The 20,235-nt window shown below is 42.8% G+C and overlaps 1 protein-coding gene across 1 annotated transcript in view; it reads left to right on the plus strand.

Annotated features, from left to right (window-relative positions):
• SLC22A18 (solute carrier family 22 member 18) overlaps nucleotides 1-20,235 on the plus strand; it is a 94,304-nt gene that overhangs the window by 4,439 nt on the left and 69,630 nt on the right. Inside the window, 3 exon segments of the mRNA XM_042459411.1 lie at nucleotides 663-760; nucleotides 3,631-3,776; nucleotides 6,860-6,992. Coding sequence (XP_042315345.1) covers nucleotides 663-760; nucleotides 3,631-3,776; nucleotides 6,860-6,992 — 377 coding nt within the window.

Genomic DNA, 20,235 nt, shown 5'->3' on the forward strand with positions numbered 1-20,235 from the left:
CTCCAAGTACCCTGGGCCCAAGCCATTTTTAAACAGAATTGTTTTTTAAATTGTTTTGTGATTTTTTTTTTCTTTTGTAAAAAATGGTTTTAGATTGTTTAAAATTATTTTAAGCCACTGTGGGTCCTATGCCAGGAGAAAGGCAGAATATTTATTAAATAAATAAACTGAATAACCATCAAGGATCAATGCTTGACTATATGGTGTAGGTTTTGATTGAAAACAGGAAATTCTCACAACCATTGCTGTTAGGACTCTCACTTATTTTTCAGCTTTATTTCTTATTGGAACAATTGATTGAATAGTTGACACTGCTTGATTTAACTAAATGGATGGTGGGGAAAACGATCATATAAGAATTAAAACATGACACGGTTAAGCCATGGAGCAGAAATGGGCAAATTGGGACTTTCCAGAAATTGTTGGCCTGCAGCTTACATCAACATTAACTATGCTGGTTATGGATAATGGGAGTTGTTGTCCAGCAGTATCTGGAAGGCCACAACTTGTGCCCTAAACTGAGGATGCTCTCCTTTAGATAACAGCATGTTATGAAGGAGACAAATGATGTCTCCATTAAAATCATAGGATTTATTGTTAGCGTCTCTGTCACTGAGAAATGCAACTAATGTGCAACTTTTTTATTTCCCACCCTGCTTTAGTATTTAGCAACAAGCCTTGGTTTGGATGCAGTTGGATTTGGTTACTTGCAAACACTCTTTGGTATTCTTCAACTTCTAGGAGGTCCCATATTTGGGAGGTAAATATAACAAAAATATTCTTATGATTCCTATGGAATGGCAGAATTATTTTAAATTAATAATACCTTTAATTTGTTTGTTCAAGAAAATAATTTAAGCAGCCATCTGAATTTCCTTGCCTCACAGAAAAGGAATAAAAGATTCCTTCCTACCATATAACAGAAAAACCTATTGGAATGTATAGTCACTATTTCTAAAGCTTTCTGCTTTCCCCTCGTCTTTAGTGAGAGCAGGAACCACATTTAAAGACATTCACACAAGCAGCAGTTACAAGAAGTCAGGAAAGAATTTAAGGAAAGGATAGGATGGAGAGACAATGTGAGAACAATGCTTGTATCTCTTGTATTTCTTGTATCTCTAATGAATGATGGATCTGGGCAAAATATTATGAGTTTGACTCCACATAAGAAGACTACAAATCTCACTTTTCAAGAGTAATGGCTGCAGGCAAGAATGATATCCATGATGTCCATTCAGATGTGTCAGAAGGCCACCGTATTTGTTTCTGTAGTCTTCAAAGATGTTTGTAATATCGAAATAACATTTCTCTTGTCCTGGACTATTTTTTGGCAAATCCTGGCATGAGTTGTAACATTTTATACCCACTATATTAGCACTATAGAGCACCAGCAATAAGATAGTGTTGCTCTATTACTCTATGATTCTTTTTTTAATTAATTATTTTCTCAAAAAGGAGAAGATTTACCCTTCAGACCATAGTACCATCTCAGCATATCAAATCTTTGAAGAGCTCTAATATAGATCCAAACAATCCCCCCAAAAGAACGTCTGAGGAAATACATCAAATCTACAAAAGCTTATGCTACAACTTCTTTCACTCAGTCTCAAAGATGCTACAAGAGCCCTTTGCATACCACAAAAAAACAGAATGAGTAGATGCTGGGGAGACAAGTGGGGAGTGGGAAACCCTGGGGAAAAACGCAGCTGTATCATGAGAATTCATACTTTTTTAGGCCAGCCATTAGAATTTCACCAGCTTTAAATTAGTGCTTAAAAGGCTACATTCTTCTTGGTACTTAATAGTGATAGTTATGCAGAAACAGAGGGCAATTAATAAAAGGCATGATCCAGCCAAACGTAAGCATTTTAAAAGCATCACTATTTGCTGGATTTTTGATTGGATTTGCTAAATGGCCAACATAGTTACCCCTGGATGTTTTCTGAATTTTAAGATATTGCATTATAGCTGCAAAAGGGGGGTCCTAAAAGTTAACCAATGGACTGGGGCCTTCCTGTTTGAGGTTTCAACCTCCAACAAAAGTAAATCATTTTTTTCTTCTTAAATTTGGACTGGGTTGGCATGTTTTACCTCAACATCACCTAAAGCTTTCCTGATGCAGAAGCATGAAGGCTTCTTGAGAAATCCAATTTCCTCTGCCTACAAAGAGGCCTGAGGTCTCACAAAGGATGGAGACATATTGGAATGCAAAGGAAGCATCTTATTTGTGTTGCAAATGGATGTTAAATTCCCTGGACTTTGAGAACCTCCCAGTTGCCACATGGCCAGAAAGAGCAGGTTCCTGCCTACAAGAAATGCCCCTCCATATCTGAACTGAGAACAAAGACAGCAAATGCAGGTCTAAGGTGAGGTACAGACCGCCCCAAAGGGCTGGCCCCTCACTGGCAGCCATGCGACCCCAATCCAGAGTTTTTCTGGGCCACAGAAAACTAGATTTAGGAAGCATGCGGTTGCCGCGTGCTCCCTAACCCTAGAACTGGCGCTGGTACGCCACTTAATGGCAGTCTGTAGTGCACCATAGATTAACATCTTCATTTTTCCACCTCCTGTTTGGTTTATAACACCTTGCCAGATTAAGCCAATGAAGTTTCGAAGGCTTGCAACATGTATATTGTGCACTTTGGTTGGCCAATAAAAATATCACTGTTTGGTGCATTTTAGTTTAATTGCATGTATCTAATCACACACGTAATTTTACTTTGAAGTAAATGGGTGTGTAAAAAGCTTAGCTATGGCTGAATTGCATTCTAAGTTGAAACTTAACAACCAAACTGTGTCCTTTAACTCTTCCAAGAAAATTTATCTGTTTCTTTCAGTTATGTGCTACATATATGTGCTCCATGTGACAGACTGACCTCTGAATATGAGGTATAATGAAATACAAGGGATACTCATGCACTATTAACAGAGCCAGCTTGTAATTATGTTTGTCTATTTACCAACAACTGATTTTGTTTACAAATTGATAGTTCAGAAGGTGCCCCACTTCCCCCATAAAGGAACGTCATGGGGTCTTACTCCCCAGATGGGACTGTCTTTGGAAAAGAGAGAATCATTTTGGCCAGCTAAAATGACATACGGTACTAATTTCTAAAAAGGCAAAGAAAACATGCATTTAGGATCCTTTCAATAGTCTACATTTGATTGGTGCTGCTTAGTCATTTGACTGTCTGATGAATGTTCAATAAGATCTGGTGGTGCAGATCTGTAGGATGCCTGTAGGAGCCTGCAGAAGCCCTGGTGGCGCAGTGGTTAAATGCCTGTACTGCAGCCATTCACTCAAAACCGTAAGGTTGCGAGTTCAATCCTAGCCAAGTGGGCTCAAGCTTGACTCAGGCTTGCATCCTTCCAAGGTCGCTAAAATGACTACCCAGATTGTTGGGGGCAATTAGCTTACAGTTGTAAACTGCTTAAACACTGTTAGTTCGGTATGAAGTGGTATATAAATGAAACTGTTTGATTGATCTGTGTGTCTCTAGGATTTCTAGGAAATCCAGGACAAGTTTACCAGCTTTGTAGTTCTATTATTATTATTATTATTATTATTAAAACTGTTACAACACAACAACCAATTCAGTCTTTGAATAATCTGCTCCTTTCTTTTGCCAGATTTGCAGACCAGTCTGGAACCAGGGCTGCCTTAACTCTTTCATATCTAGCTGGATCTTTGTGCTTCTTCCTTCTCTCTCTGTCCACCAGCGTCCCGATGCTCTTTCTTTCCAGATTTCCATCCATCTTTATGCATGGACTACCAGGTAATAGTGCTAGACTATGCAAATGCTCTGGTTCTTAGACTCAAACTATAAAACTATTTATATAAAATGTCCTTTACATCTGCCATCTAATTATGTGGAAAATGGACTCATCTTGTTTGATGTTGTGTATGATAGGAATGAGTCAAAGTGACTTCAGGAGGAGTTAATCACCAAGCTAGGAGATAAAATAATCTAGACATGCTTTCCCCCAACTTGTTGTCCTCTAGATTCATCTAACTATAGCCCCCATCAGCCACAGATAACATGGCTGATGGTCAGCAGTGGGAGTTATACTGCAAAACATCTGTGAGGAACTGACTGGGGGAAAGCTGGTCTAGGTTGATTTTTGCTGTCTTATTTCTATTTTGTGGTGATGCAATCAAGGTAAGGCCTATTAAATTAAACAGAACTTACTCCTATGTCTAAATGTATAAGGCCAGAATACTGTATCAGCTACTTAGTTAAGTTATGGATGAGTAAATCTAAGTAACTGTTTCATATTCGCAATCACTGCTTTGGATTTCATCACACAGGGATTTAAATATACTATTAAAAATAGCTCCTTTGGCAATACTTATTGCACAGTGTTGTGGCTGTTTCATTGCTGCTTTGCTATTAGAGCTTCCTTTTTCACTGATGGGGAACAACCATCAATAAAGTCCCAAACACACTGCTATAGCACTTGTCCTCAAGTGCAATAACTTCTTCATGTGGCAATTCCGGTATTGGGAACTACCCAATTGCATATGTGGTGTCAGTGTCTCCTCCACTCCCGCCCCCCAGGATGTTTTTTTAAAAAACAACAACTTTGTTTTATTTTCTCATCACAAGGAGACTATCATTTCTTCTTTGGAAGGCACAGGAGGAGAGGGAAGAGGAAGAGAAGAAAAAGAATAGGAGGAGGAGGACAAAGAACAAGAGAAAGAGAGGGGGAAATGAAGAGGAGGAGGAGGAAAAGAAAGAACAAGAGAAAGGAGGTGAAAAAAGAAGAGGAAGTACCTTGCTGGTAAAGCCCTCTCCATGCCTAGGGCCCGCACGGGGAGGAAGAGAAGCTCCTCCTCTGAAGGCTGGCTGGCCAATGGGAGCATGGAGCTGGAACAGCCCCACCCCCTGCTAGCTTTCACAGGCTCCTGCAGCAGGGGCAGGCTGTCCAGCTATTGGCCAGCCAGCCTGAAGAGCAGGAGCCCCTGCTCAGCCCTGCGTGTGCCCATGCAAGAGCTTGCAGGGGCCAGGCAGCCCAGGGTGCAAAATGGAAGCACCAGAGGGCTGCAAAGGCCACAGCAGAAGCGGCTACAAGAGTGGTCACATTGGTGGCAGACTGGCAGTTGGCAGCAATACCTGCAGAGTGGCTGCTGCTGCTGCTGCGACGGTAGCCACAACGGCGGCGGCAGGGACCAACTCAACCCGGGGCAAACCCGGGGGAGAGGCAAAAATGGGACGGGACCATCCCGGGGGTAAAAAATGGGAATGTCCCGCCCCCAGGCGGGATATGGCATCCCTATGTAGGGCACAGAGCAGGGAGGTGAAGTCATGGGAGAATGAAGACGTGAGTGTGCAGGGATCCTCAATGGCACTAAAAGCTCTGTTGCACTAAAGAAGAGAGATATAGTAATAAAGGTGCCAAAACTGGTATGTTTTCATTCTTTTTTTAATATTGTGATTGTGGCAAGACTGAGGTGAGGCCAAGGCTTGTATGATTAAGTCCTTAATCATTGTAACAACTGTAACTTCCCCTACCCACCTACTTTACTGGGCATCAGCTGCATGAGGAAAAGGAAGTCCATTCTGCAGGTGATTGGCATGCAGGTGAGTGTCAGAACTGGAGCGAGGGTCGGACCAGAGAGGTTACTTAATTCATTAACTGATATAGGATTTCAGACTAAGATTGCAACCTTGTATTCTCCATCTGTGTGTCCAAACAAGCCTTCAGAACATCTTTCAGAAATCACAAAACTGTACAGATAATTACCATAGAATTGCATAGAACCCCCAGTTTAAAAATGTAACAAAATAATACCAACGGCATGACAGCAGCAGATAAATACCTCTCTACCTCCTATCACTGAACAGTGGTGTGTTGGTAATTAATAATGGTTATACTGTATGCTCATCGTGGTCCTTGTAGGAAAGCCTTCAAGGAAAGCCTGGAAATGCAGGTATCCGGGTTGAACTATGTCAACAAATCAGTTCTAGTGATTTTCACCTCCACTTGGAGAAGTTCCAGATCAGGCCATGGCCAAATACTTTGCATGAAAACAATAACAGCTCAAAACAATATGTTGCTGTTGAGAAAATCATCCCTTCACCAGTTACTGTGAAGACTGGAGGTGGTCAATGAGAACAGGAAAACTGAGGGAAGGCAGCAATGTTAGTGACAGATGACACAATCATTCCTTCGAATCAAAAAGTCTCAGCTCTTCAACCCTGAAAGCCCTGGTTCTGCTACAACACTGCTGTTAAATCACTGTCTGCCTCACCTTCTGAACAACTATTTGAATAAAATCATTATACAGTCACCCCTCCTTTTTCATGGGGGATCCATTCCGGACCCCTTCGCGAAAACTGAGTTTCACCTATATTCAAGCCCCAATGGTTTGAATATAAGTGTGGGCACATGGGTGTGCGTGCTACAGTCACACACCCCATTCATTCTCCCTATGTTAATCGGCCGCGCATAAGTGAGGGATGCAGATCCGAAGACCACAAGAACAGAGGGAGATTGGTAATTAATTTCCAGCAAGTGATGAGAGAACTGGTGTGGGCAGGCTTACCTCCTTTCAAGGAGGGCACTGCTCCTTGAAAGGGCCTTCTACTTTCAACACATCTCTAAAAGTTGCTCCTTCCTACCAACCCCCCTCCCCTCCAGTAAGACAAACCCCGGATGTCAGGACATAAACATTTTGCTTTGCCAAACTGTACTTGTGGCCAAATGAAAAGAAGTCATGTTTATGGTCTCTAATGATTTGCACTCAAGAATTTTGAATAAGCTCATGAACTAGTAATTATCCTATTTTAATAGGGGAAATACACATCTTTCTCCCCATACTGAAATGAGAACCAGTTGTTTTCCATTGTCTTTGCAGGTGCTCAGATGGTCATAACAGATTTGACCACTCCTGCCAAACGTGCTGATGCTCTAGGAAAACTTGGGCTCTGTTTTGGAGTAGGAATAATCGTTGGATCTTCCCTTGGTGGCATCATGGCCACAAATTTTGGGTAAGTGTTTATTATTCTTGTTTTGACCTTACACTCTTGCAACTCTGATTTTATACAGTGCTCACGCCTGAGCTGCCAGGGAACATCTTTCCTTCCTTGTTCTTTTTTGAGCTTTCAAGCTGACTCCAGAGTATGACGACCCTCTCATAGGATTTCCTTGTCAAGATTTATTCAGAGAAAATCTGCCATTGCATTTGTCTAAGGCTGAGAGGCTGTAACTTGTCCAAGGTAATCCAGGGATTTGAATCTTGGTCTCCTGAAGTCCTAGTCCAACACTTGAAACAACATTCTGTCTCTTGCTCTCTCTTCCTAGTTATTGCTAAACAATATATAACTAGGTAGCCAAAGGAAATTGAAGCAGCAGAATAATCTGAGGCAACTGTGTGCTCAGAGCTAAGAAGGGGCAAAGTCTGAGGCAAGGCCATCAAGGACATTCCAGTTTCAAATATGTACCACATGAACATAAGGAAAGCAGTTGTCACTAAGTAGAACTGGGAGGGCAAATGTCCTCAGAATCTGAATTTCTGGGCAGGTCAAGAACACGATAGGAAGTTGATCCCAGCAGGCATATAAATGCTCAATAAAAGTCATTGTGATAAACTATTTGCCTTTAGTTTTTTTAAGCAACAGCAGTGCCAGCTGCTTCTGGCATCTTGTTTTACAAATGCTTCATAGCAGCAGTCATTTAAAAGAGCCTTCAAGGAATCAAAGTCCAAGTTGAATGAAATGAAATGCCACTTTCTGCTGCTTTGTAATTCCTCCCAGCATTGTAGTTATGGCTTTGTCTCTCCAGAATTTTGACTAAAAGCTGCTTTGGACACTCTAGTTTCTGAGATGTCAGTTAATTAAGATGTGAGGGTGATCTGGCTGCAACATCTGTCACCCTATTGATCGCCAGGGTTGATTCGGCTAATCTGGTTGGCTAGGCGGGTGTTCCCTTCCTCCCTCACCGCTCCAAGTGCGTCCCTCCCGAAGCTGTGCGCTTGGTGGAAGAGGAAAACCATCCCAGATAGAAAGAGTATACCACTCTTCGGTCAAGGGTATACGATAGCTGCGCTCCCCTGCTAGAACCTCCAAACAAGCTCAAGGTCCAGTTAATTTTCAAACAGTGAAACTTAGCTTTTTCTACCTCCTGGTAGTTTTGCCTAGTATCATTTTCAGAAGGCTGTATCCTGGATGTCCCACAAAGGAATAACATAACAAGAAATTGATGCTCAGTCTACATATCCATTGTTTTCTTCAATTCTTTATACTTAATTTGCACATCTTGCACATCTATCTATCCCACCATCATTGTCAAGGAGCTTATAGTTGCTCATTTGTTTTCCATTGAATTCTGTGAGTTAATGATTCTATGGAGTTTATCACTGGGAGGGAAGCAGCCAAATCCTGTGCAAAAATGGGGTTTAAATCCAGGAAAATCCTGCAAAAGCGGGATTGTTTTCAGACGACATTGGGCACATTGAACATTAGCGTGACATTAAATCCCAAAAATAAAAAAGCAGCACAATTTTGCCCACTTTCTGCATGGGTTAATGTAGCATTAATGCTCAATGAGCCCAGTGTGTGTGAAAACAATCCCGCTTTTGTGGGATTTTCCCAGGATTTAAACCCTATTTATGCATGAGATTTGGGCACTTTGCCTCCCGTGTGATAAACTCCTATGACTACACAAGGCATGGCTTTTCCTGCAGTGTCATTTCAGTTGTGGAACATCCTTCCAAGGAAAGTCAGGCTGGCTCCATCCCTATGATAGCTTTGTGCCAAATGGCCTTTGGTCTTTAAAACCATGGCTGGCTTTTGGGGCTATTTTCATTGTGGGCTTTGAAAAAGGGCGTTTATCTGTTTTTAAAGAATGCTTTTGGGGGGTGGTTTTTAACCATCACCTTGGAAACCCTGGAAGTCTGAGTGGTAATAAATACTTGTAATAAATAAATAATAAATTGTTTTTAAAATCAGGTCAAAATTTGAAAAGCCAAAGGCCCACTTAAGCTATACAGCTTTGACTGTCAAAAACTCAAAAAGGAATGGAGCCAAAACCTGCTTTCACTTAGGAAGGACTTACATATTTAAGGTACAGGTATAGAAAAGGCCCTGTCTCATGCATCCTTAAGCCTGGACTCTCTTAGCAGATTATCGCATGCCTTTTTTTGCCCGATTCAGGCACAGGCTTAAACGGGTGAAAATGAATCTTATCGCACGCTTCCTTGCCTAACTCAGCTGCATCATGTACCCGATCCAGATTCCTGGTGTAGTTTTCAAAGAACGGGAAAGTATTGTTCATTCGAAAAGTACACCAGGAGTCAGGATCAGGTACATGATGTGGCTGAGTTGGGCAAGGAGGCGTGTGATAAGATCCGTTTTCACCCGTTTAAGCCTGTGCCCAGCTCGTGCCTGTATTGGGTGAAAAAAGGCATGTGATAATCTCTTTAGTGGATGGACAAGCTACAGGGCCTTTAACAAGCAAGCTCATATGCGGGGATGCAGTTTTACATGTATTCTGGCCCCAGGTCATTTAGGGCTTTGTAGATCAAAAAATAGGACCCTGAATTGGACTTGGTTGGAAAATAAAATAGTAAACCAGTACAGCCAAGGTTATTTTATGGATGATGATGTATAATCTCTACAGCCTACATCAAACAACATTCTGATTGCTGTACTTTGCACTAACTGTAGATGCTGAATACATTTCAGTAACTTATCCATCTTGTCTGGAGTAAAGTCCAGGTTGTTCATCCATATCCAGTTCCTTACTACATCCAGACATTCTATTCAGGATTTAGGAGCTTATAATTTGAGCAAATAAACTGGTTTACCTATTCCTGCTTCAATTCTAGATCCAGGATGCCTCTGGATGTTATCATACCTAAATCGCCACTGATCTAGGTGGAATGCCCTAGCCCAAATGCATCCCAGGTTGAAGCCTTGCCCAGCCAGCCATTTTTTAAGTTGGAAACTCCCCGAATTTGAAAAAGTGCTGGCTGAGCGGTGGCAATTTAGGTATGATAACATCCGGGGGCATCCTGGATCTAGAATTGAAGCCGGAATAGATAAGCCAGCTTATTTGCCCAAGTGATAAGCTCCTTAAACAGTCTCTTTGGCATCAGCCAAAGAAATAAGAGAGCTGTGTATCATCTGCATAGTGATGGAACTCAGCCTCCAGACACTGGATGACCTGCTTCAGCATATGCATATGAATGTTAAAACATATCTGGGATGATGTCCTCAAGAACCCCATAATAGTTCCCCAACTTCACCTTCAGTGTTACCACCTCCCATATCAGGTAAATGGCTCAGAAGGATGCCATAATCAAAAGTGATGAATGCTGCTGAAAGTCCAGGAAAGGTATTGGAAGCACACTCCCCATGTCCAGCTCTTGGCATAGGTCATCAAAGCAACCAAAACTGTTCCCAAATCAGGCCTGTGTCAATTGTAACCACATATCAACCAAATGGATTTCTCACAAATCTCTTTCTTCAAGTACCTTTGCTGTAAATGTTAACTGGGAATCTAATTTGGTAACTAATAAAATCTTGGTTTGTAAAGCATGCATACCAAAAGTTGCTGTTGTATATGAAGAGTTTTGCTGTGGAAACTTCAGAGTAGCATTTAAACAAGAAACAGAAGTAGGCAAAATGGTGCAGGTTTTACTGGATATGTCTAGTGGTAAACTGTACTCGGTAATACAAATGTTTGTCCACAAGGTGACACTGTTCTGTTTTAAATATTTGTGCTCCTTTCCCCCTTGCTGGGGGCAGGTTCCTAGTGGTGTAGTTTTCTTTCAGTTGTGCAGACACCCTGCTTTTATATAGTGTTTCCATCATTTATCTGAAATGTGTTTATTTGTTTATTATACTCTTGTCTGATGTGTTCTCAGAGCCAACCTTAAATTGGGAAGAAAGGACACTAAATGAAAAATGGAAGGAAAGTGTTAAAATGCAAAATGCATTTATTAATGCACAATTAAAAATGTATACTAATACTTCCTCATACAGGCTTACACAGAGTTTATACACCATTGTATAATATATGGATTCTATGCGCGCATGTGCGTGTGCTTTCAAATCACTTGTTAAATTATGACAACCCCATGAATTTATATGGTTTTCTTAGGGAAGGATTACTCACAAGAAGTTTGGCAGTTCTTTACTCTAAAATACACCCTGCACCCCCTGGTATTTTTTGGCATTCTCATTTATATGTTAACCAGGCCTGATCCTGCTTAGTTTCTAAGATCAGATGAGATCTGGTACCTTCAAGTTTATAGGCCCTGATGTGTGATATTTCACTTTCTTGTTGTTAACTGTTATCAAGTCAACATCAGCTTACAGAAACCCTATGAATGAGAGATCCCTAAATCACCCTATCAGTTTACTGTGGCACCAAAGCTCTCTGACAGAAAAGGCTAAATATGTCACAAAACAACAAATCCCAGAATCCCACAGCATCGGGATTAAAGGGCTATCAAACTGCATTAATTCTGCACTTAATTAAGTCATTGAGGAGAGATGGGAGGGAGGGCAGAACTGTGCCCTTCCCAGAAGGCTCAGAGAAAAGCAAACTGCTTCAGCCTCTCCAGCTTATGTGTTCTTCATTAATGACTTTTCCCATCTTGGTCACACTCTGATGTTACCTGGCCAGTACTGTCCCAGTTTTCTTCTATGTAATATTGGAAGGCATGCTATCATGCATCAGTGAACTAGTATTTTGGCACTATACTTTTACAACTAATTAAAAAAAATTCACAGAGGAGAAAAATAACTCTTCAAACTACAGCATCAGCCCATCAAATCATGCCCCAGTTTTTGAAACAAACAAACAAAAAACCTTTGGAAATACTCAAGTGCATTTTCAAGAAATTGCTACAAACAGCCCCTAAAAAGAATGGAAACAAGTGGAGTCATATGCAAAAACAATTGACAAAGCCCAAGGACTTATATCACAAGAGCCCACTCTAATTTAGACTAGTCTGGAATAACCCTTCTCTTACATGTTCTTGTAAACAAGGCCTGTGGAACTAGAGCTCTCTGTGTGTGTTCTGGTGAGCCAACAGAGCATTTTAATGCATAAGCTGCCCCAATACATCAGTGATAGCAGCACTGTGTGGGACTGGGAGCAGATCCACTCGTGTGAAGCATGCCAGTTGGGAAGGTGTTGTAGTCCCGTGATATCCAGAAATACACTGGAGGCCCTGTGAAAGAAACCACTGGGTTGGCCTAATGTACTGGTGCCTTCCTCCTAGCACATTCCAGAGTATAACAAGAAGGCCTCATTTGTAGTTAGAATTGCATAGCTTCCTATGAAGTCCCACTAGCTTTCTGTTGTTTGAAACCAAGACATGTATTCATGCTTTACTGTTCTGAAATGATCCCCACACACACACTTTGTTTGCTGTGTTGTCATAGGGAAAGAATGTAACTGGAAATTTTTGCTCACTTTGCATTTTCTTTTCTAAGACTCATTATATTATACACAGGCCAGTGGAGACTGGTGTTCTTAATTTTGATATGGTGGAAGAAAAGGTAGTTTTTGATTCTGTTCCTTGGCTGACATTCTTGGCTCTAAATTCTCTAACTGTTGCAGAATTTCAGGATAGCCTGCAGGGTGTGTGTTCTTAGGTGTGTAAAAAATGTAATGTAAAATGGGATCAGAAAAGTTACTATAACTTCCAGAATCTCCCAGGTTCAGGTTTTCCAAGCTCAGTCAAAGACACAGAAAGCAGAGCCAGAAGAAGTAATGATAACAGGGTGGAATAGTTCATGCCCTGTTATGTTTGTCTCTCTCTTTTAGGCTATAGTGTCTGCATAACTGTTGATCCAACAGATCCTAGAATCAGGAAAGGGCAGGTGTGGGCAATGTGCGGTCCTCCCACTGACTTAATTTCGAAAGCCCTCTGCAACCATACAGTTCAGACATACATGGGGCTCTACATGGGGCTACCTTTGTACCAGGTTCGGAAACTTCAGCTAGTTCAAAACGCGGCAGCCAAATTGGTCGCTGGAACCTCCAGGTCGGACCATATAACACCGGTACTAAGAGCTTTACACTGGCTGCCTATTAGCTTCCGGGCTCAATACAAAGTGTTGGTTACTACCTATAAAGCCCTATATGGCTTGGGCCCGAGTTACTTGAGGGAACGCCTCTCTCCATGTAATCCGCCCCGCACTCTCAGAACATCAGGAAAAAATGTATTAGTACATCCTAAGGTGAGACTAGCAGCAACTCACCAGAGGGCATTTTCATTGGCTGCACCAGTGTACTAGAATAAACTTCTAGAAGAGCTTCGGATGACCTCCACATTGGACGCCTTCAAAAAGGCTTTAAAGACCCACCTCTTCCGATTAGCATTCCCTTCGGACTCCTTATAAAAACTGTCTCCCCTGATATAAATGGTTAATTACAATTGATAGATTCCATGTTTGTTCTATTGATGTTCGGTTTTTACTGGTTTTTACGATAGATATATTGAGATCTTGTTTTTATGTTGTGAAAGTTTTAAATGATTCTGTGAACCGCCTTGATCATTTCAGAAAAGCGGTATATAAATAAAGCATATTATTATTATTATTATTATTATTATTAGGCAAACATGAGTTGTCCTTCTCTGGGCAATCTTCTGGGTCAAGGATATGACAGAAAAGAGAAAGAAAACAAGTAACTTTCCCTGCTGTTGCTTCTGGCCACACCCAACAGTGGTCTCAAGCCTGGCACACAGTACATTTGTAGCCACCAACAGATTACCTACAACATTAAAAATGATTGCCTACCCCTTGCTATGTAAAGGTAAATTATGTGGGTTGTGAAGCTAGCCATAGCCAACCAATGTATGTGGTGAAGTGTAATGGTGCACATTTGGTCCTGTATAAAAGAGCACCCTTGCAGCTGACAGTTGTCTCTTCTGATTGATGGAAACTGGACTGGGAATATTTTGCTGTCCATTTTTTTTTCTTGAGTTGTTCAAATCTGTGTCCTCATGTCAGCTGAACCAATCAGTGTTGTATGTTTCACCACCATAAATAGAATGTGCTATGGAGTACAAATAAGGAAAAGGAATGATACATATACAGTATTTGCTCAAGTATATGATATAACAAAATGAAACTACAAACCCCAGGAGACAGACAGGCAGACACAGACAGATATGAAAAGTGGGATACTACTGCCACTATTACTGCTAGAGTTTTCTGTTAGGGAATTCTAACTAATGCACAAAACTACAAACGTGTGTGTGTGTGTGTGTGTATCTTGGGGTTTGTAGTTTTGTGGATTAGGGAGGAGGATATCACACGACTCAAATTGGAAGTATAGCCCAGTGTCATCCTGAACAGAATCATGCGTATTCACATTATTGCACGAAAGGTTACCATACGTGATCGCTGGCAGTCCGAACGCACTCCGAATGCAATCATGCATCAATCCACAGTTAAGTAAATTCAGTGAACTAGCGAAGTCACAAACCCTATTCCTAGGCAACTTCACACTCAGTGTGCTGTTGTTTGGTGTGATGTGCATGTCTCCTTTGGTTCTGGTTTTTCCCCCCAATCTGGAAGAGGGGTTTCCCATGAAGCCATGCTGCAATTCAGCTTCAATTTTGCTTCCAGTTTTCCTTCAGCATTGCTGGGGGGGGGGGGGCCTGCTGACTGCTAATTAAGAGGCATGGATCTGGAGCTATTGGATAACCATTATATTCACGTTTTAATGTGACAAGAGTGAATATATGCTCATTTTAACATGAATAGAGCATATTCTTTCAACCATTCTTCCCATCACCCCTCCAACCTCTTTTGTAAATTATGGGGTTCCTTGGTTCCTCTCTCTCACTCGACTAAATATGCTATGCTCCAGTCATCTGGAGTCTCACTGAGCATGCACAAGGGTGCCAATTCGCAATTAAGAACCCACCGATGTGATGGCTTACTTTGCACAGAATCTGGGTCACGTTCAGAGAGGCCAGTACAGCAAATTTAATTTGTGATAAGTAATCACGTAATTGCGTGAATTTCTGAATTGACCTCGGTATCTCCTCTTTCGAAATTGAGAGTCTCCCATCCCATTTGATAAACTCCTTAGACTTACCTAACAGAAAACTCTAGTGGTAGTAGTAGCAGTAGTAGCAGCAGCAGCAGCAGCAGTAGTAGTAGTATCCCACTGGGACTCATAGTGGTTTACAGTATAAAACAACTAGTATTATAGTTCAGGGGACTGAATTCTAAGCATTTCACCAAACTACAAATTCCAGGATTCTGTAGCAAAGAGCATGGAGCTTGAAGTGGTGTCAAAACTGCTTGAATTGTGCAGTGTAGCTATACTGCATGTTTTTTTCTCATAACTATGTGTAACAACTCTGAAGAATTTCTGTGACATGTTGGAGGAAAATGAAAGATATGTGGGTGTTTAAAAGGCTAAAAATTGGACCATGGATGGAACAGTGCAAAGGACTTGAGTGCTCTGCTCTGTTTCTAGACAATTTCCCCATTCTGGCTTGGATAATCTCACCCTTCTTTCTCTGCATTACAGTAGAAACGCTGGTATTTTAGAGCCTGGAAGGCTGATGCTGACCAGCCACGCAGTTTGCATTGGTGGCACAGGACATAATAAACCCTTTGTTCTTGATGATAAGGCATTTTGAAGGGCAAGATTTCCATGGCTAGTGGCTTAATTGTTCATTTTACCAGAATTTCAGTACCCTGTATCAGTATCTTGCTTCTCAACCTAGTGTCACTACCACAACAGCAATGAAAATCTAAATAATTGAGAAAGTGAAAGATCTTCTGTGCTGTATGGCCCATTTTGTGTGCTTATGAGATATGCGTGCAGACCATTAATATTTCCAGGGAATATCCTACTATTCCTACCAACCACACATATGGCACACAATTTCTAAAAATAAATAAATAGCCGGAAGAAGAGACTGCCACACTGGGACCATGGCAAGCTGGGACATGACCTTTTCCAACCTCAGGTATTCCCTAACAGACACTACATTCAGCAATCCTCACTGAGCTATTTTGGAGGTGTGGGTTGCCCTTTTATTGTCCCCTCCTAAAATTTGTTATTTATGGAATTCCCAGAAGCAAACTGATACCTCTTTTCCCCCTCACTACTACAGTTTTGGCTAAGTTCCTGTAAGAAGTCACTAGTTTATAGAATCATAGAATTATAAGAGACCTCAAGTGTCATCAAGTCCAACCCCCCGCCATGCAGGGAAATTGAGTGAGTGATAATGGAAAATGTGTAGAGCCATATGGTTGCTCTTGGATTTCCCCTTTAAACAGACTGTCATGGCTACCACATGAAAGCAGAAATAAAATCATAGGCCTGTTACAGACTGCCAAAATAAAGCGGCTTCGGGTCTCTTTGGAGGTATGCTATTTAAATGATGCATGGGTCCTAAGAGTCCAGATGTCGCGCCAAAGCCACACTCCATTCCTAAGCACTGAAGTGCAGCTTTGGTGCAGTTTCCGGATTCTTAGGACCCATGCATCATTTAATAAAATAAATAAAAGTTTTATTTTTATACCGCCCTTCCGCAGATCAGGGCGGTTTACAGCATGATAAAATACAAAGTACAGCAGTACAATAAAAATACAATAAAACAACAACAATATAAAACCCCCGTTAGCCCATCCTCTTTGCCACAGAAGAGGATGGGAGGCCCACTGGACTTTTAGTCGGGGAATGCACGATGGAAGAGAAAGGTTTTCAGATCCTTTCTAAATTGGGCCAGGGAGGTAGTCGAGTGGAGCTCTGTGGGCAGCGTGTTCCAAAGGGCCGGGGCGGCGATGGAGAATGTCCTCCTCGTGGTGGAGGACAGCCTAGCCCCTGGCACCCTAAGGAATTGCTGCCCAGATGTTCTGAGGGTGCGGGACGGAATGTACGGGGAGAGGCGGTCCTTCAGATATCCTGGGCCCAAGCCATTTAGGGCTTTATAGGTCATCACCAACACCTTATACTGTGCCCGGAAGCGAATAGGCAGCCAATGCAGATCTTTAAGCACCGGTGTAATATGGCTGGCCCTGGAAGTTCCAGTGACCAGCCTGGCTGCCATATTCTGTACCATTTGCAGCTTCCGGGTTTGGTATAAGGGTTGCCCCATGTAGAGTGCATTGCAGAAATCCAATCTCGAGGTTACCAGAGCATGTACTACCATTTCAAGGTCCCTCTGGGCCAGGTATGGGCGCAGCTGGCGAATAAGCCGAAGCTGATAACAGGCGTTCTTGACCGTTGCACTCACCTGAGCAGTCAGGTGAAGCGACGAGTCAAGAAGCACCCCCAGACTGCGCACAGAGTCCTTCACAGGGAGCGTGACCCCGTTCAGGACAGGTGGAACTACCGCCATTCCTGGACCAGGGGAACCTATCACAAGTACCTCTGTTTTCTCTGGATTCAGTTTGAGTCGTTTTTTCCTCATCCAGCCCATTACTGACTCCAGACAGGCCACGAGAGGAGAGACGCCATCCTCAGTCACTGCATCAGTCGGAGACATAGAGAAAATTATTTGGGTGTCATCAGCGTACTGATAACCCCGCACCCCATGTCTCCGGATGATCTCTCCCAGCGGTTTCATGTAAATGTTAAATAGCATGGGAGACAGAATGGCTCCCTGAGGGACCCCAGTTTTAAGGGCCCTCTCATCGGAGCACACGTCTCCCAGCTGCACCATCTGGGACCTCCCAGAGAGGTAGGACCGGAACCATTGGAGTGCAGTGCCCCCGATTCCCACCTCTGCCAGGCGCCCCAGAAGGATACCATGGTCTATGGTATCGAAAGCCGCTGAGATGTCGAAGAGCACCAACAGGGACACGCTTCCCCTGTCGATGCCCAGACGGAAATCATCGACCAAGGCGACCATGGCCGTCTCAACCCCGTAACCCGCCCGGAAGCCAGTTTGAAATGGGTCCAGATAATCCGTTTCATCCAAGACCGCCTGAAGCTGGATCGCGACCGCCCTCTCGATCACCTTCCCCAAAAATGGCAGCAGCAAGACTGGCCGATAATTATTATGTACCAGGGGGTCGAGGGAGGGCTTTTTTAATATAGGTTTTACAATGGCCAATTTTAATTCTGATGGAAATTGCCCTTCCCTCAAAGATGTATTAATGATCCAGCGTAACAATAAAGTTACCGCTGGTCCCCCCTGGGCCGCTAGCCACGAGGGACAGGGTTCGAGAGAGCAGGTCGTCTTCCGAACACTTCCGAGGATCTTGTCCACATCATCGGTACTTACCAACTCAAACTGATCCAGTTTAATGGAGTCCACGGAGGCTCTGGACGCCTCTACCCTAGGTTCTGCTTGAATGTTGGCGCTAAAACCTTCGCTTATCCGAGAGGTTTTATCCACGAAAAAGTCGTTAAATTTGTCACAGCAGGCCTTAGAAGGTTCAAGGATCTGGTTCGAGGCAGGAGGGAGCTGTATTATTTTTACATTCCTACTATTTTCTGGAAATTCATCTGGACTAAGCTTTTTGGCCTTGACTGGAAAATAGTAGAAGATGGCAGAAAACTGTTAAACCAGGTAGCAGAAGGTCATGTACGTGGCTTCTTCACAGATACTAGCAAAGATATTTGTTAATATAAGAGTGTTTACACTGGAGGTTTGTTGTTTTTCTTGGATGGGGAATTGAGGCTGACAAAGGTTGAATTGCCAAGGTCACCACGGCCCGGAAAAGACAGGCCATTTGTGACGCATTTGTCATGTGCTAGGGTTGCCTCGGGGCTGTGCAGCGTCCTCATGGCGACCTCCCATACACATTCAGGGTGTCCTCATGGCAGCCTCCCATCCACACGGGGGCTGCCATGATGACGTCATACACGCGCTGCGTCCAAATGGCGCAGTGCGTGTGACATCTCTGTGCCATCCCAGGCCGCTTACGGCAGCCTGGGCACAGCACGAGAAGGAGCTCCAAAATGGAGCACCTTCTGGGTGCGCACCTCATTCCTGCAGCCACCAAATGGCTCTGGGAACGACACCAGGGAGAAAGGGACCGAGGGGCCCCTTTCTCCCATGGCTTTTGCTCCCAGGGTGTCCCGGGGCATGAAGCCCCAAGAACACCCCTTTTCCAGGCCACGGGGAAGCAGCATTTTGCCGCTTCTCCGTGGCCTGGAGAAGCACCGGATTGGGGTCTCTGGGCTGCCGGTATGGCTGCCCTGGCCCCAATTCTCTGGAGAAAGGGGCGGTCTGTACCTCGCCCAAGTGAGTCATTTGGCTGTAAAGTGATTTAAATCTAGGTCTACTGTATGTCCAGCTCTCTCTTCCATGCATTAGAGCAGCTGTTGCAGACAGAATGAAGCCGTGTCTGTGGGGGTGCTGAGGAAATTGTTTATTTGTTTATTTATTTATTAAACTATTTATACCCCATCTGATTTCAAAAGGCTCCCAAAGCAGCATACAAATAACATCAAAATAAGTTAAACAGTTCAAACAATAAATATAATTTAAATAAGCTAGGAACAGGTTAAACATCATAATGAGTTAAAAACAGATTTAAAGATTTAAGAAAAAGAAGAAAAAGATGGAGCTTTCCTGCATGACAGGGGGTTGGACTGGATGGCTCTTCCAACTCTACGATTCTGTGATTCTATAAGAACTTTATGCAACTGTGTTTGGGGTGAATTAATGAGGCCCAAATGCTTTGATGAATAGCAAAGTTTTTACACCTAAATGACAAGAGTGTTGGTACCAATCAGGCCCCAACAAGGAGGGCATTCCACATTTGGGGTAACATAGCTGAAAAGGCATTTTAGGGCCAGGAGAAGCCTTTTGTACAACAAGAAATGACCAGAAAGTCAATTTTAGGGTCACTTCCTGCTTTTCTTTTCTTTTTTAAAATGTCTTCTGAGCCCACAACAGATGCAAAGAGAGGAAATGTGAAAAAATGTGTTTGGGGAGGGACGTTAAAATGATAGGGAGTGGAGATGATGCATTATTTCTAGAGAGTGTGTGGAGGCAAGATGATGGTAATGGTGATGGTGATGATGGAACTTGGGGCCACAAAATAGCCTCAGGGCCACATTTTCCTCACTCCTGCATTTCCAAGCTCCCTACATAAAACTGTGGCAAAGAAGCAGAGTTACTCTTGGACAAGAAGTTCCTTCTCCCAGTTTTATCCAAAAGGTGAGTTCCGTTCAGTGTTTCCACCAGGGATTTGATTTAACGTATCTACATCTGGTCAAAGGAGGGGGTAAATTGCTGCCAAGACAGCTTGAAACTGGATCTGTAATCAGTTTGGATTTACCTTATCT

This window comes from Sceloporus undulatus, chromosome 1, assembly GCF_019175285.1.
Source record: "Sceloporus undulatus isolate JIND9_A2432 ecotype Alabama chromosome 1, SceUnd_v1.1, whole genome shotgun sequence".
NCBI classification, from domain to species: domain Eukaryota; kingdom Metazoa; phylum Chordata; class Lepidosauria; order Squamata; family Phrynosomatidae; genus Sceloporus; species Sceloporus undulatus.